Source organism: Notolepis coatsorum (assembly GCF_963971535.1).
Source record: "Notolepis coatsorum genome assembly, chromosome: 4".
NCBI lineage: Eukaryota > Metazoa > Chordata > Actinopteri > Aulopiformes > Paralepididae > Notolepis > Notolepis coatsorum.
Window position 1 is genome coordinate 17436208 of NC_140168.1, and position 27411 is coordinate 17463618.

The following is a 27411-nucleotide window of genomic DNA, read 5'->3' on the forward strand; positions in this document are numbered from 1 at the left end:
CAGCTAACGCAAGCTAACGGAGATATCAACATGGACTACTAGACTTCCTGGGGCATTTGTTGATATCCGGAGCTATCAGTAGCTAGCCGGCTAAATACCGTTAGACAATGCCTACTAAAAGTGAATAGTTGACTGGGTAATTTTGTTTAAACAGTAACGATAGCTAGGTAGCTAACGTTAGCGCAGGTCGAATGCACTATCTAGACTCAGCAGAGGAGGTCCGCCTCCTCTGTGTTTACAAACTCTACACGGGTACGGGCGGGGCTAGGGAGGAGGAGCAGTTTGCAGGTCCTGTGCGTCTGAGACAAGCGAGTGAGATATCCACTTGATCAGTTTCCGCGATCGGCGAATATGACTAATTATCGGAATTCCCCGATCGCATATTTATACTGATTATCGGCCGATAACGATCGGTGGCCGATCGATCGGGGCATCCCTAGTCTCAATAAAGAACCTTCTCTCCTACTCTGTCCCTCTCAGCCTCCCTACTGTCTCAATAAAGAACCTTCTCTTCTACTCTCTCTCTCAGCCTCCCTACTGTCTCAATATATAACCTTCTCTCCTACTCTGTCTCTCTCAGCCTCCCTACTGTCTCAATAAAGAACCTTCTCTCCTACTCTGTCTCCCTCTCAGCCTCCCTACTGTCTCAATATATAACATTCTCTCCTACTCTGTCTCCCTCTCAGCCTCCCTACTCTCTCGATATAGAAAGGGGAGTGTTCCTCCTGTCTCATTGTATTAGCAGAAGACTCATTTGATCATAAGTATGATGGACTGAGGGAAGTTTCTCCCCTGTCCTGTGTATATATCGACTGCTCTGTGACGAGAGCATACTTCTTTTAGTGCTTCTTTTCTACTAGACCAGTGGTTGTAGTAGTGTGAGAGGGAGGGTTCCCCTTGTCTTGTGTCCAACGCTGACATCAGCCCTCTAGAATCCAGTAGCTCAGTAGTCAGCCTGAGGAGAGGAGCTCAGTTACCCCTGTCAGCTGGGGGCTCAGTAACCCCTGTCAGCTGGCCCAGCGTGGGCTGAGTGTAGGAGGAGAGAGGGGAGAGGAGGAGACATTTTTGGGGGGAAACCCCAGAGGAGGCGGGGCTAACGGTCCATGTGTGCTATGTTTCAACATGCATGTGGCTGAACACACACACACACACACACACACACACACACACCTTCAGTTCCATTACCACATGGCACACAGGCCCTTATTGCTGTCCTGAGGACAGACACACAAACGAAGGTAACAGAAACATGAAAACACCTGAATGGCTCCCCGTCTCCAGAAGTAAACTCGACTCTTTTGTGTCGATTTTTTTTTATTTTTTTATATATATAAAGTTGAAATGTCTTGGTCGTGAGCCATTAATTATTCATGGTGAAAAGAATTTGACTCGTCTTTACTTGTCTTTACTTGTGCCAGAGAACTTTAATATCTAACACAGAAAAGTTGACGCCTGTGTCCGTCTGAATCTGCGGTCCTCACCGCAGCGTGTCCCTCGAGAGTCACCAGAGACGCCGGGCATCGATCTTTTAATTAGAGTTGTTCCGATACCGATACCAGTATCGGAAATGCCGCCGATACTGCCTAAAATGCTGGTATCGGTATCGGCGAGTACACGTAAATTCTAGCCTCCGATCCCATGATGTAATTTATCTCCTGCCGAGTCCTGCGGAGAGTAAGGATTATAAAATGAACATGTTTTAAAGTGTGATGCTGTGTCATTTTAACAGCAGATACACTTTCTTAAATTCCATTGTCCCCGACAGTGCGGTGTGACGGGGAGCTCGGACGGGAATCGGGATGTGTTTGGCTGGTGTTATGATAGCATTATCTGGAAAGATAGCTAGTTGGAACAACATCCGCTTTAACGTTACATCAAATCAGATGATCGCCTGTCCTTTCTCCAGGACCTAACACTGTCCGTGACCGTCTATCAACAATAATGCACCCACGGTGAATTGTATTTAAGTTAAGTAGCTACGGACTAGCGTTAGCTGACTATTACTAACGTTATCAAATGTCAATGCGGGAAGACGAGCTAGGTCAGTTAGCTTAGCTTGATAACGTTACCGTGTCTAAAGTTGGTGCTACTCATAATCCAGCATTAATGGCTGCAGACCTGCAAGCAAAGTACAGCAAGTGCCAAAGGATAAGAGTCTGAGGCGGAGTTTCAAAAGAGAATGTTGAATATTTATTTTGCATCAAAAATCACAACATGAATGTTCTATCTGCCTCTAGCTTACAGACTGAATAGGGTATATCTGCAGAGCCACTTAGTAGCGAGTGCAACACCGTTTAATGTCCGTGTGGATCATTGGAGTAGGGTATATCTGCAGTGCTGCAGCCCATACTCATTGATTAATGATACTAATACAAATCTATACAATCACCTGTTGTTGAATAAATACCATACGTTCTAGTTATTACTAAAAAACAGTATAACAGTATCTGGAAAAAAAAAAAAAGTATAATTTATATATATATATATATATATATATTTTTTTTATGCACTGGTATCGGATAAATATCGGTATCGGCCGATACCCAAAGCTTAGGTATCGGAATCGGATCGGAAAGGGAAAAATGGTATCGGAACATCTCTACTTTTAATATTACAATAGTCGTTAAATCATAGTTTATGTGAATATCGTTTTGTCTTGAATGGATTTCAGGGCTCGAAATTGCGACCGAATTGGTCACATATGTGACCGAAATTGTATCTGTGCGACCTCAAAATATAATTGGGAGCATTCGTGCGAGTGCAAATAATTGTTCTGGTGCAACCTAGCCGCCCAATACAAAATAAATGTTTAAGTCTAATATATATTTTTTTTTTTCTGGCTTTCACTCAGGCTAGGGCTTCAAATGTTGCATTACAGTCGGGCTTATTGTCGGGCAGGGCCTGAACGTCATGGGCTCGGGCTGGGCACAGGCTTAATTTCAAGGCCCTTGCACACCACTAGTGGATACAGTGCAGCACAATGTATTGAGAGGGGACTCTATTAACTGTTACACCACTGAACGGCATGCTGGCTACAACAGTCTGTTAACAGCTGGGAGAACAGAAAAGAAAGATGACGAAAGGGAGACTGGCGATGTGTTACATGGTGGCAACATTTTGTACGTTTTGCCATGTTTTAAAACTTTTTTCATTACATTTCAAGCATCAGTGATGTAACGTTCAGAATGAATGCTTTTGTTTGATTTTCGATTAGAATTCAAATAGTTCCCAGTGGCCATGGAATATAAATTTTGTGAGTTTTGCTTATCTATGACTCGGCATTCGCTCTCTGTGTACCGTCATCTGCTGCCACCAGCACGCAGCTCGCTAACGTCTGATGAGCCTATGATCTACCTCCTTAGTAGTAGTCTATATCTGGCAGGGCGTCGCCCGGGGCAACCTAGCATACTCTCCCAGGATCTATCAACAGAAACCACAGCGGTATGCGCTTGATTAGTCATTCAGACTCCATGATTCACCTTCTCCGGTTCACGCCGCAGTTGTTTCATAGTCATTCAGTCTCTTAGGTAGGAGGATCAAGACATGAGATGTCAATTGGGAGATTAGATTGAAGCCATGAGTTCCTCAACACTATGTTGATGGAGAAACCTCCGTTTTCTGCTCACAAAACTGTAAAGATGCGCTGTGCACAAGCAATTCATGCAAAAACCCACCCAGCCAGCTCAACAATGATTTAAGTTAAAACCTTTATCTACATATCAAGTGCCAAAGCCTATTAAAACATTATCCTATGAAAATGAAGTTCTTCTCTACTACTTACGTTATTCATAGAATAGAACCAAACGCAATAGCCTGGAGGCTAGATCTAGCTAGCTAATTTAGCTATTGAATATATAACACAACAGTCTGGAGGCTAGTAGCTAGCTAGATAATTTAGCTATTGAATACATAACACAACAGCCTGGAGGCTAGTAGCTAGCTAGCTAATTTAGCTATTGAATACATAACACAACAGGCTGGAGGCTAGAGCTAGCTAGCTAACTTAGCTATTCAATACATAACGCAACAGCCTGGAGGCTAGAGCTAGCTAGCTAACTTAGCTATTCAATACATAACGCAACAGCCTGGAGGCTAGAGCTAGCTAGCTAACTTAGATATTGAATACATAACGCAACAGCCTGGAGGCTAGAGCTAGCTAGCTAACTTAGCTATTCAATACATAACGCAACAGCCTGGAGGCTAGAGCTAGCTAGCTAATTTAGCTATTGAATACATAACACAACAGCCTGGAGGCTAGTAGCTAGCTAGCTAATTTAGCTATTGAATACATAACACAACAGGCTGGAGGCTAGAGCTAGCTAGCTAACTTAGCTATTCAATACATAACGCAACAGCCTGGAGGCTAGAGCTAGCTAGCTAACTTAGATATTCAGAGGGAGACGGACCACCACAACCAGTCAGGGCCAGGACGAGCTAACTGCAGTGGACTGGAGGAGCTGGGTTGTAGACTGTAACCAATTAATTTAATTATTTAATATCACGATTGGACTCGTTTCTTTTTCTTTTCTTCCATTCACCACTTTTAGCTCTATTTTAGCTATTTTTTAGCCCTATGTATTTGTCTATCTTGTTTTTAACATACTAAATATGTGTATGTTATGTATTAACTGTTTCCATTAACTGTTTTTAAATAGCTGTTATGCTGTGATGGACATCTGAATCTCCCCTTGGGGATAAATAAAGGTTTTCAATAGGGGAGACACAGGAGAGAAGGTTCTTTATTGAGACAGCAGGAAGGCTGAGAGAGAGAGAGAGAGAGAGAGAGAGAGTAGAGGAGACGGGAGAGAAGGTTATTTATTGAGACAGCAGGAAGGCTGAGGGAGGGAGACGGAGTAGAGGAGACAGGAGAGAAGGTTCTTTATTGAGACAGTAGGAAGGCTGAGGGAGAGAGAGAGAGAGTAGAGGAGACGGGAGAGAAGGTTATTTATTGAGACAGCAGGAAGGCTGAGAGGGAGACAGAGTAGGGGAGACACAGGAGAGAAGGTTCTTTATTGAGACAGTAGGAAGGCTGAGAGAGACAGAGAGTAGAGGAGACGGGAGAGAAGGTTCTTTATTGAGACAGTAGGAAGGCTGAGGGAGAGAGAGAAAGAGTAGAGGAGACGGGAGAGAAGGTTATTTATTGAGACAGTAGGAAGGCTGAGGGCAGGGTTAGAAATTAACATTTTTTTTCAAGGGCTTTTTTTGCCCCCCATAATTGATTTTCAGGGGCTTTTTTTTGTATTTCGGGGGCACAACATTTTTATAATGAAAATTTACATAAAAATTATAAAACATTGTTGACACTTTTTTTTACAGTCTTCGTCCCTATGTTTGATAACGTAATGTTAATGTCTCCATATATAGGGCTCTACGCTAACCTTTTTCCCAAGGAGCACATGTGCTCCTAAATAAAATGTTAATAAATAAAATCTAAATACAAATTTAGGAGCACACAGAAATTTAGGAGCAGAGTGACAATTGTTCAAGTAACACACACACACACACACACGATGTGTGACATGGCTTGGTTTCATGTTTTGAGGTACCTTCAATTATCTGTAAATAATACATACATACTCTATCTAAATAGATTAAATATGATTGTCCCTGAGGGCAAGTTGTGTTGTTGTCAGATCGATCAATGAAATACGTTGCGCGCTCAGTGCTGTGGAATGAAGGAAATGCGCATCGGGATCATTTGGATGTTATTCTTTGGAGTTGTGTTACAAATGGAACGGTCTTTCCCCGCCGAACACAAGTTACTTAACGTTACACAGGTCGCGCTATGCAGATGCTTAGCTTGCTAACGTTAAGATAGCAGTGTAACTTAATGTTACACAGCACTATGCATGCTTGCTGAAAGCAGAGCAGAGCTCTCTGTCTGTCTGTCTGTGTTCGCACCTCTCAAGCACCCTGTAACACGCAGCGGGCCCCGCCTCCCTCCCTCTTTGCATTCCACCCAAAAACTGAATTTCAGTCCAGTTTCTTAACTATTAACAGCGGAGCTGTTTTGTAATCTTCACTCTGCAAGTAAATGATTTTTCCGGTTCGCGCACACACACATATTATTAGGGGCAAATACGGGGGAAATGCTCGCACTGTAGAGCATATATATAATTATATATATAATTAGTAAACTGTCAGGGGCTTTTATTGCCCCCCTTAACTGATTTTCGAGGGCATTTGGTCAATTTTCGAGGGCATTTTGCCCCAAGCCCCCGTTAATTTCGAACCCTGGCTGAGGGAGAGAGAGAGAGTAGAGGAGATGGGAGAGAAGGTTATTTATTGAGACAGCAAGAAGGCTGAGGGAGGGAGACAGAGTAGAGGAGACGGGAGAGAAGGTTATTTATTGAGACAGTAGGAAGGCTGAGGGAGGGAGACAGAGTAGAGGAGACGGGAGAGAAGGTTCTTTATTGAGACAGTAGGAAGGCTGAGGGAGGGAGAGAGTAGTAGAGGAGACAGGAGAGAAGGTTCTTTATTGAGACAGTAGGAAGGCTGAGGGAGAGAGAGAGTAGTAGAGGAGACACAGGAGAGAAGGTTCTTTATTGAGACAGTAGGAAGGCTGAGGGAGAGAGAGAGTAGTAGAGGAGACACAGGAGAGAAGGTTGAATTACTTTACCCTTTAAGCTGGTGTTGGTCTGATTGGTGCGTGCCTAAAAGTCAGTTTCTGACTTGGTAAAAAGTTATTGAGACTGTTAAACCAGTAAACGGTTCCACAGTCTCTCAGACTGTTAAACTGGTAAACAGTTCCTCAGACTGTTAAACTGGTAAACAGTTCCTCAGACTGTTAATAATAATAATAATAAATCAAATTTATATAGCGCCTTTCATAGAACCCAAGGTCGCTTTACAATCAGGACAAAAAATAGGGCAAGGAAAGTAGGGGGGGAGGGGGAAGAGGGGATGAGGGAAAGTAGGGGATAATGGACCTAATTTAATCTAAAACTAACTGATGGGGAAAGCCTTGGTGAAGAGGTGTGTTTTTAGAGCGGATTTGAAGGTGTCCAGGGTTGGGGCGTTGCGGATTTCGGGGGGGAGAGAGTTCCAGAGGGTAGGGGACGCCACGCTGAAGGCTCTGTCCCCAAAAGTCCGTAACCTGGTGCGAGGGATGGAGAGGAGACCTAGATCAGAGGATCGTAGGTTCCGGGATGGAGTGTACTGGTGGAGGAGATCAGACAGGTACCGGGGGGCGAGGGCATGGAGGGATTTGTAGGTGAGGAGCAGGAGTTTGAAGGTGATGCGGAACCTGACTGGAAGCCAGTGGAGATGGATGAGGGTGGGGGTGATGTGCTGCCAGGGCTTGGTGTGAGTGAGAACCCTGGCAGCTGAGTTCTGGACATACTGGAGCCTGTCCAGGGCTTTGCTGGGTACCCCGAACAGGACTCCATTACAATAGTCCAACCGGGAGGTGACAAATGAGTGGATCAGGGTCTCCGCCACAGAGTCTGAGAGTGAGGGTCGGAGACGGGAGATGTTCCTGAGGTGGTAGAAGGCAGACTTGGTGACAGATTTGATGTGGGAGTGAAATGAAAGTGTGGAGTCAAGGGTGACGCCCAGGTTACGGACTTCGAGAGACGGGGAGATGGAAGAGCCGTCAACGTGGAGGAGGAGATCTCCAACCTTCCCGAGCAGTGCCTTGGGGGCCACAACCATGAGCTCTGTCTTTTTGCTGTTGAGTTTGAGTAATTTGGTTGCCATCCAGGTTTTTATAGCGTGGAGGCAGTTGACTACAGACTGTGGGGGGAGCTGGGAGGATGGTGAGGTGCTGATGTAGAGCTGAGTATCATCAGCATAACAGTGGAAGTTGAGTCCGTGGTGACGTATAATCTGACCGAGGGGGAGCATGTAGATGGTGAATAGTAGGGGACCCAGCACAGAGCCCTGGGGGACACCGTGGTTGACTGGGGCCGGGGGGGAGGATGAGCCGCTGACGCTGACAAACTGAGATCTATTAGTGAGATATGAATGAAACCATGACATTTGAGGTACCTGTTCCTCAGATTGTTAAACAGGTAAACAGTTCCTCAGTCTCTCATCTTGTTTGTGTTGCTGCAGCTCTGAGCCAGGAGAGGTTTGGCAGGTTTGTGAAAGAGAGAGCACCACAGGGCTGGGAAACTGTCTTTCACAATATAATCCAGATTACACAATCGAATCACAATCTAGCCCATTCACTCAAAGTCATGTAATCCTATTGCTTGCCGTTGCTTTCATCACCATGGCTAAACCCAGGTGATAGAGCAGTGGTTCTAGTACCATGATGTCACACACACGTCACACTAAGACACACGCACACGCACACACACACACACACACACACACACACACACACATACACACACACACACACACACACACACACACACACACACACACACACACACACACACACACACAGTGAGCAACACTAAGACACACACACACACACACACACACACACACACACACACACACACACACACACACACACACACACACACACACACACACACACACACACACAGTGAGCAACACCAAGACAGACACACACACACACAGCCAGCAACACTAAGACACACACACAGCCAGCAACACTAAGACACACACACACACAGCCAGCAACACCAAGAGACAGAGACACACACACACACACACACACACCGGTTCATTCCAGTGCCTGCTTTTTCTTCTTTTCTTCTTTTTTTTTTTTTTTAAATTCAAACGGTTGTTTATCTGATCTCAAGTGTGGAAAGACTGAGTCTGTCGCAAGACCCTGAGCAGGTTCCTTTGATGTTCTGTGAGCAGGGCGTTGCTCGGGTGTCTCCGATGTTCAAGCTAGCTCCTGAATTTCCCCAAGGGGATCAATAAAGGAATATCTTACTCTTACTAAGTTACCACAGTGGGGGGTCCTTCAAAAGAAGTGACCTCATTAGGGGAATGTGTACGAATGATTATTCTGATCATGAGTTTCACTGTGTGGACAGACATGCAATAATGAACTATGCCATATCGAACAGGAACAATCTGAATACTAACTAAGGGGGGTTTTGACAAATACTTTCTTATGTATGTATAACAGAAGGTAGATATGCATTAAAGGAATACACCAATATTATGGGAAATGCTCTTACCGTCTTCTCCAGAGTCGGACAAGAAGATAGACACCATAGATGATGAAATGCTCTTACCGTCTTCTCCAGAGTCGGACAAGAAGATGGATACTAGAACTGAACACCACATGTTTCTTCAGTGTTTCTCTTTTCTGTCTCCCCCCCCCCTCAGATTGCCCTTTGACCCCAGACACGCCCAACAGCGAGGCCAGGCTGTGCACCAGCAGTCGACTCACGGCACTGAGGAAACAGAACGACATCGAGCTGAAAGTCAAACAGGGAGCAGAAAACATGATCCAGATGTACGACAACGGGTCCTCCAAGGTACAGTACCCTCACCACTCTCATAACATATGATCCTCCAAGGTACAGTACCCTGACCACTCTCATAACATATGATCCTCCAAGGTACAGTACCCTGACCACTCTCATAACATATGATCCTCCAAGGTACAGTACCCTGACCACTCTCATAACATATGATCCTCCAAGGTACAGTACCCTGACCACTCTCATAACATATGATCCTCCAAGGTACAGTACCCTGACCACTCTCATAACATATGATCCTCCAAGGTACAGTACCCTGACCACTCTCATAACATATGATCCTCCAAGGTACAGTACCCTGACCACTCTCATAACATATGATCCTCCAAGGTACAGTACCGTGACCACTCTCATAACATATGATCCTCCAAGGTACAGTACCCTGACCACTCTCATAACATATGATCCTCCAAGGTACAGTACCCTGACCACTCTCATAACATATGATCCTCCAAGGTACCATACAGTACCGTGACCACTCTCATAACATATGATCCTCCAAGGTACAGTACAGTACCCTGACCACTCTCATAACATATGATCCTCCAAGGTACAGTACAGTACCCTGACCACTCTCATAACATATGATCCTCCAAGGTACAGTACCCTGACCACTCTCATAACATATGATCCTCCAAGGTACAGTACCGTGACCACTCTCATAACATATGATCCTCCAAGGTACAGTACCGTGACCACTCTCATAACATATGATCCTCCAAGGTACAGTACAGTACCCTGACCACTCTCATAACATATGATCCTCCAAGGTACAGTACCGTGACCACTCTCATAACATATGATCCTCCAAGGTACAGTACCCTGACCACTCTCATAACATATGATCCTCCAAGGTACAGTACAGTACCCTGACCACTCTCATAACATATGATCCTCCAAGGTACAGTACCCTGACCACTCTCATAACATATGATCCTCCAAGGTACAGTACAGTACCCTGACCACTCTCATAACATATGATCCTCCAAGGTACAGTACAGTACCCTGACCACTCTCATAACATATGATCCTCCAAGGTACAGTACCCTGACCACTCTCATAACATATGATCCTCCAAGGTACAGTACCCTGACCACTCTCATAACATATGATCCTCCAAGGTACAGTACCCTCACCACTCTCATAACATGATCCTCCAAGGTACAGTACCCTGACCACTCTCATAACATATGATCCTCCAAGGTACAGTACCCTCACCACTCTCATAACATATGATCCTCCAAGGTACAGTACCCTCACCACTCTCATAACATATGATCCTCCAAGGTACCACACAGTACCCTGACCACTCTCATAACATATGATCCTCCAAGGTACAGTACCCTCACCACTCTCATAACATATGATCCTCCAAGGTACAGTACCCTGACCACTCTCATAACATATGATCCTCCAAGGTACAGTACAGTACCCTGACCACTCTCATAACATATGATCCTCCAAGGTACAGTACCCTGACCACTCTCATAACATATGATCCTCCAAGGTACAGTACAGTACCCTGACCACTCTCATAACATATGATCCTCCAAGGTACAGTACAGTACCCTGACCACTCTCATAACATATGATCCTCCAAGGTACAGTACCCTGACCACTCTCATAACATATGATCCTCCAAGGTACAGTACCCTGACCACTCTCATAACATATGATCCTCCAAGGTACCACACAGTACCCTGACCACTCTCATAACATATGATCCTCCAAGGTACAGTACCCTGACCACTCTCATAACATATGATCCTCCAAGGTACAGTACAGTACCCTGACCACTCTCATAACATATGATCCTCCAAGGTACAGTACCCTGACCACTCTCACAACATATGATCCTCTAAGGTACCACACAGTACCGTGACCACTCTCATAACATATGATCCTCCAAGGTACCATGCTACAGCGCCATCCTCTCTCACATAACATGCCAGGTAGAGTGGGTATTGAGGTTTTAACCCTGGCAGTGTTAGTACCTTGCTCTACCCATTGACCTACACAGGGAATCTAACCCCCAACCCTGGCAATGTTAGTGTCAATGCTCTACCCATTGACCTACACTGGGAATAGAACCCCTAACCCTGGCAGTGTTAGTGCCATGCTCTACTCTGTGTGTACTGCAGGTATGATAGATATTCAGACTGGTACTCTGTGTGTACTGCAGGTAGAGATATTCAGACTGGTACTCTGTGTGTACTGCAGGTAGAGCTATTCAGACTGGTACTCTGTGTGTACTGCAGGTAGAGATATTCAGACTGGTACTCTGTGTGTACTGCAGGTAGAGATATTCAGACTGGTACTCTGTGTGTACTGCAGGTATGATAGATATTCAGACTGGTACTCTGTGTGTACTGCAGGTAGAGATATTCAGACTGGTACTCTGTGTGTACTGCAGGTAGATATATTCAGACTGGTACTCTGTGTGTACTGCAGGTAGAGATATTCAGACTGGTACTCTGTGTGTACTGCAGGTAGAGATATTCAGACTGGTACTCTGTGTGTACTGCAGGTAGAGATATTCAGACTGGTACTCTGTGTGTACTGCAGGTAGAGATATTCAGACTGGTACTCTGTGTGTACTGCAGGTAGAGATAGTCAGACTGGTACTCTGTGTGTACTGCAGGTAGAGATATTCGGACTGGTACTCTGTGTGTACTGCAGGTAGAGATATTCAGACTGGTACTCTGTGTGTACTGCAGGTAGAGATATTAAGACTGGTACACTGTGTGTACTGCAGGTAGAGATATTCAGACTGGTACTCTGTGTGTACTGCAGGTAGAGATATTCAGACTGGTACTCTGTGTGTACTGCAGGTAGAGATATTCAGACTGGTACTCTGTGTGTACTGCAGGTAGAGATATTCGGACTGGTACTCTGTGTGTACTGCAGGTAGAGATATTCAGACTGGTACTCTGTGTGTACTGCAGGTAGAGATATTCAGACTGGTACTCTGTGTGTACTGCAGGTAGAGATATTCAGACTGGTACACTGTGTGTACTGCAGGTATGATAGATATTCTGTGGTGCTGTAGCTTGTGGTCCACTGGTAATAATGAGGTATTTAATATTGTATGAACTGGTTCAGGTACTAATTCATGAAGCGGGCTGGCAATTCATTCAAACCTCGAAAAGGACAATTGAGATCACCCTCATTTCCAATGCCGTCGATACTTAGACATTTCAATGCATAGGTTTTTATTTGATTTAATTTATAAATATAAATAAAATATAATAAATATGAATAACTCGATCTATATAGCACCTTTCACACATGGACCGCAGCCCAAAGTGCCCCACAGCAAATAGCATAAAATTAACATAGGCTTAAAATCGGCATGCAGTCGACTGAATAAAAACAATGCATGAAGTGCAGACATAAGAATAGCTACAAAAGAGTGGCGGCTGAGTGGCGCAGTGGGCAAGGCGCTCGCCACTAACGCAGGAGATGCTGGTATCGAGCCCAGCTCTCGCCGTTGCTACCGGCTTGGCCAGTCGTCATACTAACACAATTGGCAGTGTTAGAGGGTGGGAAAGCCGGTGGGTGGGGATTGGACGTTGTGGACAGCGACTCCTACAGGTCGGTTGGTGCGCCTGTACAGCAGAATCAGGAAGTATCGGGGGCAGCGTGAGCCTCCCACGCGTTACTCCTCGCGCTGAGAGATCGCGCTGTTCAGGTGAAAGATGCGACAGCTGCCTCCTCGTGCAGCCGACCAGTGGGAGGCATGGTCTAGCAACGTTCGAGACAGGGGAGGGGAGAATTGAAGGGAGAATTGGCGAGGCGAAATTGGGATGGGAGAAAAATAAGGAGAAAAAGTGGATAAAAAAAAAGAATAGGTACAAAAGACAATAAAAGTAGTGCAACGTAAACGTGCAGACATAAGAATAGGCATAAAATAAGTACAATAAGTACAGTGTTGCTCGAAGGCATGTGAGCCCCCCCTTGCAACAGCCAGTCCCCGAAACACCCCACACAGCAATTTGTATTTTTTTGTATTTTTTTATTAACACAGTTAAACAAAAGTAAAAAAAAATACACGATAAGTTATAACCATATTGTGAAGGAGAAGTTAGAAGCTTAGAGGCTTATCGAGAACTTCCCCTGTTTTGTAAAATCAAACATACAAAAATATACATGTTATAAATCCCCACCACATCCCCATCCAAGACACATCCCCTGATAAAGCACGTCATGACCGGAGGAAAACACAAACAGCCCGCGCGCCACTCACACTGCCATGCACGGCGACGGGAATGCCGCTCCATCCCCCCCGGTCCCGGCAACCTCGCCACCACAAGTAGGGATGGGTAACGAATTGGGTACTTTTAAAGGTACTTACCGAAACACGTCGGTACTACAGAGTATCGATTCACACGAGATACCGGAATTTTCTTTTTTATTATTATTATTTTTTTACACTTTTTTTCTTTTCATGTCAACGTTCACACGCACAATATACGCTTACCTAGGATTTGACTTGATTCAACAACAAAGCAGTCGGGGCAATGGCATGCCGAAAACGGTCGAAAGTGTGGTTATTTGAAGTTTGGATTTTTTCCCCCCACAACTGAGGTAGATAGATTACATTTTTAGAGACTAAAGTACCGAAAAAAGGTACCGGTATCGATTCACAGGTACCGGTACCGTATCGGTTCAAATGTGAACGGTACCCATCCCTAACCACAAGGAAACCAGTATATAATATAATGATGAGGTATATAATACATGCTCCTGTGTCTCTCGCTTGTTTTGTAGTAGGACAGGAAACCTAGTGCATAACCTCTGCTAGAGTATGTCCCCCCTGGACACTGTCCCCCTGGCAGAGAGAGAGAGAGAGAGAGAGGGGGGAGGCGAGGGCGAGTGCTACCCTCTAGGTTGGAAATAGCAGCGTCCATATGATGTCACACAGGAAATGCCTGTCAGACAGAGGTCCTTCCTGCACCATGTGCTGCTGGGTGGAGTTAGCTTACTGTGTGTGTGTGTGTGTGTGTGTGTGTGTGTGTGTGTGTGTGTGTGTGTGTGTGTGTGTGTGTGTGTGTGTGTGTGTGTGTGTGTGTGTGTGTGTGTGTGTGTGTGTGTGTGTGTGTGTGTGTGTGTGTGTGTGTGTGTGTGTGTGTGTGTGTGTGTGTGTGTGTGTGTGTGTGTGTGTGTGTGTGTGTGTGTGTGTGTGTGTGTGTGTGTGTGTGTGTGTGTGTGTGTGTGCATTGTGTGTGTGCATTGTGTGTGTGTGTACATTGTGTGTGTGTGGGTCATTCACCCAATAACGACATAAACTTGCAGGCAGCAACACAATGACTTCTCCTCTTCTCTTCTCCTCTTCTCCTTTTCTCTTCTCCACTTCTTCACTCCTCCTCTTCTCCTCTTCTTCTCTTTTCCACTCCTTCTCCTCTTCTCCTCTTCTTCATTCTCCACTTCTTCTCCACTCCACTTCTCCTCTTTTCCACTTCTCCACTTTTCTCCCATTTGGTGAGGGAAGACTTTCCATGTCGTCATATTTTGGTTCCAATTAAGGGCATGAATTATAGTCTTGACTGTGTGTGTTTATATGTATATCCTGCTCATGAGAATGTATACCCTGCTCATGAGAATGTATACCCTGCTCATGAGAATGTATACCCTGCTCATGAGAATGTATACCCTGCTCATGAGAATGTATACCCTGCTCATGAGAATGTATACCCTGCTCATGACAATGTATACATATATATGCATATATGACAAAGCTACAGAGTAAATATGCTAAGCTAATGTATGTACAGTATTATATACAGTGGTACGAGTATAGTAACAACAATATGAATAATAATAACTTGTTTCTACAGACAACATGGTGTTTGTAACGTAGCTCTGGTTGTTTCTACAGACAACATGGTGTTTGTAACGTAGCTCTGGTTGTTTCTACAGACAACATGGTGTTTGTAACGTAGCTCTGGTTGCGTGTTGTTCTTCAGGACCGTAAGCTGCTTGCCACGGCTCAGCAGATGCTCCAGGACAGCAAGACGAAGATCGAGTTCATCAGGATGCAGATCCTCAAGATCAGCCAGGCCAGCGAGATGAGCTTCGATAACAATGATGTTATGGGTGAGTCTTTCTTATAACGTTGATGAATGAATTAACAAGTTGTTAATACTGTATCATTAGCCATTTGCTCTAAGTACACCACATGCGCTCGGTTCAGATTTAAATTCGTTTTTCAATGAAAATGAGAATAATGACCCAAGAATTATAATTTCCTCCAATATCATGGATCATATTGCAGTTGCAATTCATAATAATTTCCAAATTGTTCAGCCCTACTTGCTAGCATGAAATGACACCTATGACACAGGCGTCCACACACACACACACGCACGCACACGCACGCACACACACACACTAAAGCAGTCTCTCTCCTCCAGCTAAGCCCATCATCAGCCCTCTGGACCTGCGGGTGGAGGAGCTGTGTCATCATGCCAGGATAGAGTCCGCCGTGGCCGAGGGCGCCAAGAACGTGATGAGGCTGCTGGGCACCGGGAAGCTCACCGAGAAGAGGGCGCATTCTGAGGTCAGTACCGAGAAGAGAAGAGGGCGCATTCTGAGGTCAGTACAGAGAAGAGAAGAGGGCGCATTCTGAGGTCAGTACAGAGAAGAGTGCGCATTCTGAGGTCAGTACAGAGAAGAGAAGAGGGTGCATTCTGAGGTCAGTACAGAGAAGAGGGCGCATTCTGAGGTCAGTACAGAGAAGAGAAGAGGGCGCATTCTGAGGTCAGTACAGAGAAGAGGGCGCATTCTGAGGTCAGTACAGAGAAGAGGGCGCATTCTGAGGTCAGTACAGAGAAGAGGGCGCATTCTGAGGTCAGTACAGAGAAGAGAAGAGGGCGCATTCTGAGGTCAGTACAGAGAAGAGGGTGCATTCTGAGGTCAGTACAGAGAAGAGGGCGCATTCTGAGGTCAGTACCGAGAAGAGAAGAGGGCGCATTCTGAGGTCAGTACAGAGAAGAGAAGAGGGCGCATTCTGAGGTCAGTACAGAGAAGAGGGTGCATTCTGAGGTCAGTACAGAGAAGAGGGTGCATTCTGAGGTCAGTACAGAGAAGAGGGTGCATTCTGAGGTCAGTACAGAGAAGAGGGCGCATTCTGAGGTCAGTACCGAGAAGAGAAGAGGGCGCATTCTGAGGTCAGTACAGAGAAGAGAAGAGGGCGCATTCTGAGGTCAGTACAGAGAAGAGGGTGCATTCTGAGGTCAGTACAGAGAAGAGGGCGCATTCTGAGGTCAGTACAGAGAAGAGAAGAGGGTGCATTCTGAGGTCAGTACAGAGAAGAGGGTGCATTCTGAGGTCAGTACAGAGAAGAGGGCGCATTCTGAGGTCAGTACAGAGAAGAGAAGAGGGTGCATTCTGAGGTCAGTACAGAGAAGAGAAGAGGGTGCATTCTGAGGTCAGTACAGAGAAGAGGGTGCATTCTGAGGTCAGTACAGAGAAGAGAAGAGGGCGCATTCTGAGGTCAGTACAGAGAAGAGAAGAGGGCGCATTCTGAGGTCAGTACAGAGAAGAGAAGAGGGTGCATTCTGAGGTCAGTACAGAGAAGAGAAGAGGGCGCATTCTGAGGTCAGTACAGAGAAGAGGGCGCATTCTGAGGTCAGTACAGAGAAGAGAAGAGGGCGCATTCTGAGGTCAGTACCGAGAAGAGGGTGCATTCTGAGGTCAGTACAGAGAAGAGGGTGCATTCTGAGGTCAGTACAGAGAAGAGGGCGCATTCTGAGGTCAGTACAGAGAAGAGAAGAGGGCGCATTCTGAGGTCAGTACCGAGAAGAGGGTGCATTCTGAGGTCAGTACCGAGAAGAGAAGAGGGTGCATTCTGAGGTCAGTACAGAGAAGAGGGTGCATTCTGAGGTCAGTACAGAGAAGAGGGCGCATTCTGAGGTCAGTACAGAGAAGAGAAGAGGGCGCATTCTGAGGTCAGTACAGAGAAGAGGGTGCATTCTGAGGTCAGTACAGAGAAGAGGGCGCATTCTGAGGTCAGTACCGAGAAGAGAAGAGGGCGCATTCTGAGGTCAGTACAGAGAAGAGAAGAGGGCGCATTCTGAGGTCAGTACAGAGAAGAGGGCGCATTCTGAGGTCAGTACAGAGAAGAGAAGAGGGCGCATTCTGAGGTCAGTACAGAGAAGAGGGTGCATTCTGAGGTCAGTACAGAGAAGAGGGCGCATTCTGAGGTCAGTACAGAGAAGAGAAGAGGGTGCATTCTGAGGTCAGTACAGAGAAGAGAAGAGGGTGCATTCTGAGGTCAGTACAGAGAAGAGGGTGCATTCTGAGGTCAGTACAGAGAAGAGGGCGCATTCTGAGGTCAGTACCGAGAAGAGAAGAGGGCGCATTCTGAGGTCAGTACAGAGAAGAGAAGAGGGCGCATTCTGAGGTCAGTACAGAGAAGAGGGCGCATTCTGAGGTCAGTACAGAGAAGAGAAGAGGGCGCATTCTGAGGTCAGTACAGAGAAGAGAAGAGGGCGCATTCTGAGGTCAGTACAGAGAAGAGAAGAGGGTGCATTCTGAGGTCAGTACAGAGAAGAGGGCGCATTCTGAGGTCAGTACAGAGAAGAGAAGAGGGCGCATTCTGAGGTCAGTACAGAGAAGAGAAGAGGGCGCATTCTGAGGTCAGTACAGAGAAGAGAAGAGGGCGCATTCTGAGGTCAGTACAGAGAAGAGAAGAGGGCGCATTCTGAGGTCAGTACAGAGAAGAGAAGAGGGCGCATTCTGAGGTCAGTACCGAGAAGAGGGTGCATTCTAAGGTCAGTACAGAGAAGAGAAGAGGGCGCATTCTGAGGTCAGTACAGAGAAGAGAAGAGGGTGCATTCTGAGGTCAGTACAGAGAAGAGAAGAGGGTGCATTCTGAGGTCAGTACAGAGAAGAGAAGAGGGCGCATTCTGAGGTCAGTACAGAGAAGAGAAGAGGGTGCATTCTGAGGTCAGTACAGAGAAGAGAAGAGGGTGCATTCTGAGGTCAGTACAGAGAAGAGAAGAGGGCGCATTCTGAGGTCAGTGTGTGTGTTACCGAGAAGAGTACTGTATTGATTTATTGTCTTGAGACAGTGAGGAGTTTCAAGCTGAATACTACTGTATTGTTTTATTGCAGGGGTCTCAAACTCACGGCCCGCGGGCCAATTGCGGCCCGCTGGATGATATTTTGCGGCCCCCCAGATGATTTCCAAAATAAAAATAAAAAAAAAGATATTTCCCAAAAAAATATATATATATTTTTTTTATTTATTTTTTTTTGCAGTCATGTCATCACAAACACTGGCATTTAAAGGGTACAAATAAAAAAAAAAGTCCTGCACCAGAATGCAGGAAATGAAGTCTTTGTAACACAAAATCTCCTGGTGGGGGACCCCCGCTTAAAAAGTGGCCTGACTGGGGCTATATTTCGCACTATATTTCCTGGCCTGAATGATTTCCCCAGTCTGGCCCTGGTTAAAAGCCTCCAATGCTTATTAGTGTGTGTGCGTTTGAACGTTTGCATGTTTCAACCATACATTTCCATAAAAATTAAAAAAAATACTTGAAACCCTTTTTGTGTGGAATATTTGATGCGGCCCAGCCTCACCCAGACTCTACCTCCAGCGGCCCCCAGGTAAATTGAGTTTGAGACCCCTGTTTTATTGTGACAGTGAGGAGTTTCAAGCTGAATACTACTGTATTGTTTTATTTATTGATATTCGATATTGGGTTTTTTTTTTTTTTTACCGATATCCGATATTGTCCAACTCTTAATTTCGGATACCGATATCAACCGATACCGATATATGCAGGGTAATTTCAGGTAATTAACATTTAATACATATCTCTTGTTGTGGAATTAACACAACATTATGCATACTTCTGACAATAAATAAATAATAATAAATAATAAAGGTAATAATTTTTTTATTTATTTTTTGAAAACCGATACAGGTCATTTCCGATATTACATTTTAATGCCAATATTGGCCGATAATATCGGACATCCCTAGTTTTATTGTGACAGTGAGGAGTTTCAAGCTGAATACGACTATTGTTTTATTGTGACAGTGAGGAGTTTCAAGCTGAATACCACTGTATTGTTTTATTGTGACAGTGAGGAGTTTCAAGCTGAATACCACTGGATTGTTTTATTGTGACAGTGAGGAGTTTCAAGCTGAATACCACTGGATTGTTTTATTGTGACAGTGAGGAGTTTCAAGCTGAATACCACTGGATTGTTTTATTGTGACAGTGAGGAGTTTCAAGCTGAATACGACTGTATTGTTTTATTGTGACAGTGAGGAGTTTCAAGCTGAATACGACTGTATTGTTTTATTGTGACAGTGAGGAGTTTCAAGCTGAATACCACTGGATTGTTTTATTGTGACAGTGAGGAGTTTCAAGCTGAATACGACTGGATTGTTTTATTGTGACAGTGAGGAGTTTCAAGCTGAATACCACTGTATTGTTTTATTGTGACAGTGAGGAGTTTCAAGCTGAATACCACTGTATTGTTTTATTGTGACAGTGAGGAGTTTCAAGCTGAATACCACTGTATTGTTTTATTGTGACAGTGAGGAGTTTCAAGCTGAATACCACTGGATTGTTTTATTGTAATGGTGAGGAGTTTCAAGCTGAATACCACTGTATTGTTTTATTGTGACAGTGAGGAGTTTCAAGCTGAATACAACTGTTGTTTTATTGTGACAGTGAGGAGTTTCAAGCTGAATACAACTGTATTGTTTTATTGTGACAGTGAGGAGTTTCAAGCTGAATACGACTGTATTGTTTTATTGTGACAGTGAGGAGTTTCAAGCTGAATACCACTGGATTGTTTTATTTAGGGGTGGTCGATATTGGCTTTTTTACCGATAAATAAAATAAGAATTTGTTCTTACTTGCTTGCCTGGGTAAATAAAGTTTAAATAAATGTATTTTTTTCCTTTCGATATTACATTTTAATGCCAATATCGGCCGATAATATCGGACATCCCTAGTTTTATTGTAATGGTGAGGAGTTTCAAGCTGAATACGACTGTACACCACCCCTCTCTTCTCAGGCCCAGGCCCGGTTCAACGAGTCCAGTCAGAAGCTGGACCTGCTGAGGTTCTCCCTGGAGCAGAGGCTCAGCGAGCTCCCAAAGAACCACCCTCGCTCCAGCAGCATCGTGGAGGAGCTGTCCATGCTCTCCTCTCCTGCCCTGAGCCCCCGATCCAGCATCATCTCCACACAGAACCAGTACTGCACCGTGACCAAGCCCGCTGCGCTCACAGGTAACCAGAGCCGGGACCCATCAGAATAACTCTAGGCTAGGGTTTGACCTGCGTTAAAGTGCTGTAGATAACATCAGAATGGACTAGATGGATCAGACGGACTAGATGGACCAGATGGACTAGATGGAGCAGATAGACTAGATCAGCGGTTCTCAAACTACGGGTTGTGACCGAAAGTGGGGTTGTGAGTAAAACGTTCCGTCTCCAGACGGATTTCCGTCAATTTGATTGGGGAGATCCGTCAATTTGATTGGGGAGATCCGTCAATTTGATTCGCAGTCTGACGGAATTGGCTACCTCGGTATAATATGATTTGTAGATGCATACAGATTTAAACAAAATTGAGCCAATCAGAGGCGCCAAATATCATGAAAAGGGGCTTTTTTTTTTCTACCGCAGCTGCGCCAAGCAGAGTCATCACTCAGCGACTCGAGAGACAGGTCGCTGCTTGCTCCGCGGTTGCAGCTGGAGGCTATTGGGGTGACATTTGCGAGGTCTGAGAGGTCTGTCCGCCACATGGCAGGGTAACAAAATAGTCATGTAAAATAATTAAAAACGGTGTGTTTTGGTTTTACGACAGGCGTCTTTTTTGCAGCCTTGCGCATCAACTCCTTGTTTACAGACGTCACAGCCACCACGCTGCTTGCACTCGCTGCTATACCGATTAGCTAGCGTTAGCTTAATAGCGTCAGTTAAATGGAAGGAGTAAGCTGGCCACTAAAAAGAAAAACCACCGCGGTTTTCTCAGACGAAAAGGATGAGCACCACCACCCAACAAAAGAAAGTTTCGAGTGGAAGTTTGAAGATAGCGGTGTTTCAAGAGACTGGCTAGGCTACTGCGGGCTGTAGTGGTGAGTTAACTTGTTCCGTGTGCCGCAAGTATGTCAAAAAGAAAAACAGAAACAACACATTTGTCATTGTCGTGTTAACAGTTACTTCACAGTACAAATACGTGAGTCCCCTGTTGTGGTTGTGAGTCACCTTTATTAGCTTAACTCCGTAGCAACATCACACAGTAGACCAGGGGTGCCCAACCTTTTTTGAACCAAGATCTACTTTTTAATTTACCACCTAGCCGAGAGCTACCAGCCAAAATTGTACCTACTCTCGGCTAGTATTAGTATTAATAGTATTAGTAATACCCATTCAATATGCACATGACAGAACATATTATATGGCATATAATGTCATGTGCATATTGAATGGGTATATAATATAATATGATATTATATATATATATATATTTTATACCATTATAGTCAAAGTATTTTCCTATGAACTGAAACTCATAAGACCACATAAGGCTAGCATCATTCAGTTACAGCTATATTGGCCAACATTAGCCAGCTATCTAGCCAGCTACTGCACCACGAACTGCCAGCCAGCCAGCTGGCTACCTTAACCCACAATACAACAGCTATCCAGCCAGCTACTGCACTACGAACTGCCAGCTTGATTGATTGAAAAGCTAGCCAGCTGGTCACCCCCAATCCAGCCAACCGTACAAATTACGGTCTCAGCCAATCACATCGATTTGTACAGTTAGTTAGCTAGCCATTCCATTGCGAATTAAAAGGTAGGCCAGTATTAGCTAGCTAGTAGCTAACGTTAGCCAACTGAGAACGATAGCTAGCTAACCAACAGCTGCAAGCCTGCAAACAACAACGCCGTTGATATAATGAGCTATCCGTAGTAGGGCTGACCTTCTAATTTGTTGGGGAATTCGAAGCTTTGGGGCCGAGATTCGATTTAAATTCGAAGCTTCGAGATACATTTTAATTAAAAAATAACATTTATAATATTTCTTTTTAATGTTGTGGGACTTGTAGAGCACCTTGTTCAACTTTGTCAGTGCTGTAAAGTTTAAACCTTTTTAAATCTTAGACAAACAAAACACTTTGCTTTCATGAAATATTGTAAGACGTCATTTGAGGCTTTATAAAAGCAGCATAATGAACACAAATCTGTCAGTGCCGAGTCCGACCTCATCTTAAATAACAAACAGCATTGCTTGTTGTAGTTAACCAAGAGAGCAATTTTCTTTTTTTTTATATAAATATAATCGGATTTTATTAATCGAGATCTACTTGAAATCAGCCCGCAATCTACCTGTCGATCGCGATCGACTGGTTGGGCACCACTGGTGTAGACAGTCTCCTCGCCACCGTATATTCTCTCCCCACCGTATGTATCTTTTTTCTACCACCCCCTCCTCCTAATGTACAGTCTCCTCCCCATCATAATGTATATATTCTCTGTTAGGATCTATGGGTAACATTACTGTATATTTGCATATCATATATGTCACAAATGTAACATTACTATATACCTGTAGTATGTCCCTACTATGCCATAAATGTCATGATGTCAATGTTGTGTAATGTCATAAATGTCACTATGAATTGAAAATGGGGGACCCTGATCATGTAAACAATATGAAAGTCTTTCTCTGGTCTGCATCCCCTTAACAATTGTGTGTATTGAGCCGTACTGTATTATACCCATTCTGCAATCTGTTAAATATTGATTGATTGATTGAACATTTTATTAACAGATTGCAGAATGGGTACAATACAGTACAGCTCAATACACACAATTGTTAAGGGGATGCAGACCAGAGAAATACTTTCATCTTGTTTACATCAGGCTCCCCCATTTTCAATTCATCATAACATACACAACATACAGATAGACAGTACTGCTACATCTATACATTTATGACATACCAGATTTACAAATACAGTATTGTTTGTGATACAAAAATAGTCTAAAAAAGAGAGTATATACATTTGATGAAGAAACTGTACATTGGAGGAGGTTGGGTAGGTGGGGTGGGGGGACTGTACATTGGAGGTGGTTGGGTAGGCGGAGTGGGGGGGGGGTAACTGTACATTGGATTATCGACGAAACCTTACTTGGTCCCAAGAAGAGGGTCTCGTGTATTAAATAAAGTTTTCATTCATTCATTCACTCTGGATCTGGTAAATCCAGCAATACACACAATTGTTAAGGGGATGCAGACCAGAGAAAGATGTTTGTCTTGTTTACATCATCAGGGTCCCCCATTTTCAATTCATAGTGACATTTATGACATACACAACATACATGACATCATGACATTTATGACATAGGGACATACATGACTTACAGGTATATAGTACTGTTACATTTGTACTGTTACCCAGAGATAAAGATAAAGATCCTAACAGTAAATATATACATATGATGAGGAGGAGACTGTACATTAGGAGGGGGTGGGTGGGTGGTAAAAAATATATACAAACGGTGGGGAGGAGACTGTCCATTGTTGTTGTGGCATAATTGTGAAACGTGTTTAGTCCCTTGTTTGTATGATAACAAGCCGTTTAGTTCATGGTTCAAAGTAATGGGAAAAGGGTGCTAGCTCGCCATCAATCAGAAGCTAGCCACAAGACTTGCATTCACGCTCTCCAGCACACAGCCGCCCTGCCTGGCACAACAACCACAACAGTAGGGTCTATAGTCACAGTCAGGACAGTAGGCTCTACAAGTAGGCTCCCTTAAAACGCTAACGCTATTAAAAAAAAATACAGTGGAGGTCAGGCCATGTGAGCGGCGCGTGAGCGGCGCGGAGCGGGCGGTTTTGACGTGAGCGAGGAGTGGGTTTTAAAATGAGTCGGCGCGACGTCCGGAGCGAGAGTTCTCCTCCGCTCCAATCCACTCCAGGCCGCTCACAGTGGTTTAACACTGTTGATGTAATATATACATGCAGTACAATGCCAAAGCAACAGATGGCGATGTACAAACATGAAGGCCATTTTCAACCAATGAGAAGGGTGAACCTGTGATATCCTGTTCAGGCTTTGTCACTCACTCCTGTTAGAAAAAGTATCGACGCCATTGTTGTTGTTGTTAGCTTACATGCTAACGTTAATGGCAGCGACCATAGCATTGTGGCTCGGCTAGCCTATCATCGCTTAATAGAGCTAGTGAATGGATGAACAACGTTATTTAACATTGCAGAATGGGTACAATTACAACGCGGCTCAATACAAACAATTGTTAAGGGGCCCAGGGGGTGTAGACTGTTGTAGTTTGAGCTAATTTACACCATGCTCCAAAAAAAAATCTGCCGAGCAATCTGGCGCGGGGAGCCCTCGATTCAAGGTGAGTGGGGAGCGAGCGGAGAGCGACTTGGGGGCGGGGTCAACATGAGCGATTAGCGGAGCGGACCAAGCTTTAAAGAGCGAAGAGCGGATTTCTCGGCCGCGCCGATCCGCTCACGTGGCCTGGTGGAGGTTAAAATAAGAATATGACTTGGCCTGAAAAAAAGTTCAGTCAGGAGATTTTTTTTTGCTTTAATCCCTGAGCAACATATTTAGGCTAAATATGCCTCGTTTTATAAATGTGTATATTGATAACATAGTGCTGTAATTAAATGTTCTAATAAATATCCATGATCAAGTTCAACAACGTGTGCTTTTATTGTGATATTCCTTAATTCCACGTTGAAATTACGTGATACATTAAGTGTGGGGTCGCCAAAAAAAAATCCTAAATAAAATGGGGTTGTGGTATAAAAAGGTTTGAGAACCCCTGAACTAGATGGATCAGATGGATCAGATGGATCAGATGGATCAGATAGACTAGATGGATCAGATAGACTAGATGGATCAGATAGACTAGATGGATCAGATAGACTAGATGGATCAGATAGACTAGATGGACCAGATATATGGTGTTACCCCAAATAATACAACTGCACACTAATAATATAATACATGTAACATGGTGGTGTTACCCCAAATAATACAACTGCACACTAATAATATAATACATGTAACATGGTGGTGTTACCCCAAATAATACAACTGCACACTAATAATATAATACATGTAACATGGTGGTGTTACCCCAAATAATACAACTGCACATTCATAATGTAAATAATAGTGTCTTAGGTCTGATGAAGGTGTGTTTGGACCTTATAAGGGTCAAGTTAGTTTAAAGGTCCCTTATCAAATGGTTAAATAGCATCATAATAAACCAAATAGAATATCTAATAAATCTCTGGAACTCTTTGGAGGGCCAAGAATAATGTTATGGAGACCGTCATTTGGCCATTTAGCAGGCTCTACTTTGGGCAGCCCTGAGATGGATGGACGGATGGATAGATCATAAAGATGTTGTCTGTTCCTCTAGGCACGCTGGACGTCAGGCTGATGGGCTGTCAGGACCTTCTGGAGAACGTTCCGGGTCGCTCCAAAGCCGGTTCTGTTCCTCTCCCCGGTTGGAGTCCCAGTGAAACACGTTCCTCTTTCATCAGCAGAGCCAACCGTAACCGAGGGGCCAGCGCTCGCAACCTCTCCAAGAGCGAGGACCTGTCCAGTAAGTCAGCTCTGCTAGTCCTACTAGAGACAGTAAGTCAGCTCCTAGTTCTACTAGAGACATAGCCCCTTTCGTGACTGTGATGCAAGCCATGCTTGAATACGCAGTCACTGATTCTACGCTACTAGCCATGTTAATGTGCACCATCAAGCACTGGTTAAAAACTAGCGGTTGGTCCAAAATATATCGGATATCAATTTCAAAGGTACTCACCATTGCATTAGGGTTTCACGCACAACAGGGGGGGGGGGGGGGGGGGGGGGTTGAAAGCTTGGCGTTGCTAATAAACATTTCACATCATTTTTATAAACAAGTAAAAAAAATCACTGAGCTAGCCTTGGCATTTTGACGCCGGAGCGCTGTGATTGCTGGCTGCTTCGTCACGTGCCTGGGGCGCCCAGCAATCACAGCGCTCCTGCGTCAAAATGCGGAAGCAGCCATTTTAGCCAAGGCTAGCTCAGTGATTTTTTTACTCGTTTATAAAAATGATTTAAAATGTTTATTAGCAACGCCGAGCTTTCAAACCCCCCCCCCCCCCCCCCGCTGTTGTGTGTGAAACCCTAATGCAACGGTGAGTACCTTTGAAATTTATATCTGATATATTTTGGACCAACCGCTCGTTTTTAACCAGTGCTTGATGCTTGATGGTGCACATTAACATGGCTAGTAGCGTAGAATCAGTGACTGCGTATTCCAGCTCCTAGTTCTACTAGGAGCAGAGGAAGAACGGTCTGTACCAATCTGGTAGTTATATTGTGTGTGTGTGTGTGTGTGTGTGTGTGTGTGTGTGTGTGTGTGTGTGTGTGTGTGTGTGTGTGTGTGTGTGTGTGTGTGTGTGTGTGTGTGTGTGTGTGTGTGTGTGTGTGTGTGTGTGTGTGTGTGTGTGTGTGTGTGTGTGTGTGTGTGTGTGTGTGTGTGTGTGTGTGTGGTCAGATGAGATCAGTGCTGTTCTGAAGCTAGATAACACGGTAGTGGGTCAGACCAGCTGGAGACCCGTCAGCAACCAGTCCTGGGACCAGAAGTTCACCCTCGAACTGGACCGGGTAACTAACACACACACACACACATACGTCTAACACACAGACACACATACATCTAACATACACACACACTCACTCACTCACTCACTCACAAGCAAACATTTAGTCAGAAACATGAATATACTGTAGGTCAAGGACAGAATGATATGAGAGTGTGTGTTGTTTAACCTCAGTGTGTGTGTGCGTGTGTGTGTTCAGTCCCGTGAGTTAGAGATCTCGGTGTACTGGAGGGACTGGAGGTCCCTCTGTGCTCTGAAGTTCCTGAGGCTGGAAGACTTCCTGGACAACCAGCGCCACGGGATGTGTCTCTACCTGGAGCCCCAGGGCACG

The 27411-nt window shown here is 44.6% G+C and overlaps 1 protein-coding gene across 5 annotated transcripts in view; it reads left to right on the top strand.

The window, feature by feature from the left end:
* pkn2a (protein kinase N2a) overlaps positions 1-27411 on the top strand; it is a 132408-nt gene that overhangs the window by 57328 nt on the left and 47669 nt on the right. For all 5 annotated transcript variants that reach the window (XR_014619632.1, XR_014619633.1, XR_014619634.1 and 2 more), the window contains 7 exons: positions 9259-9410; positions 15383-15512; positions 15830-15975; positions 20461-20674; positions 25856-26041; positions 26975-27084; positions 27280-27411. The exon at positions 27280-27411 is cut by the window's right edge and continues 12 nt beyond it. Coding sequence is in view for 2 of the 5 variants with exons in the window: in XM_084313643.1 (XP_084169769.1) it covers positions 9259-9410; positions 15383-15512; positions 15830-15975; positions 20461-20674; positions 25856-26041; positions 26975-27084; positions 27280-27411 (1070 nt within the window). In the remaining 3 variants the exon portion in view is untranslated. The remainder of the gene's footprint in view (positions 1-9258; positions 9411-15382; positions 15513-15829; positions 15976-20460; positions 20675-25855; positions 26042-26974; positions 27085-27279) is intronic.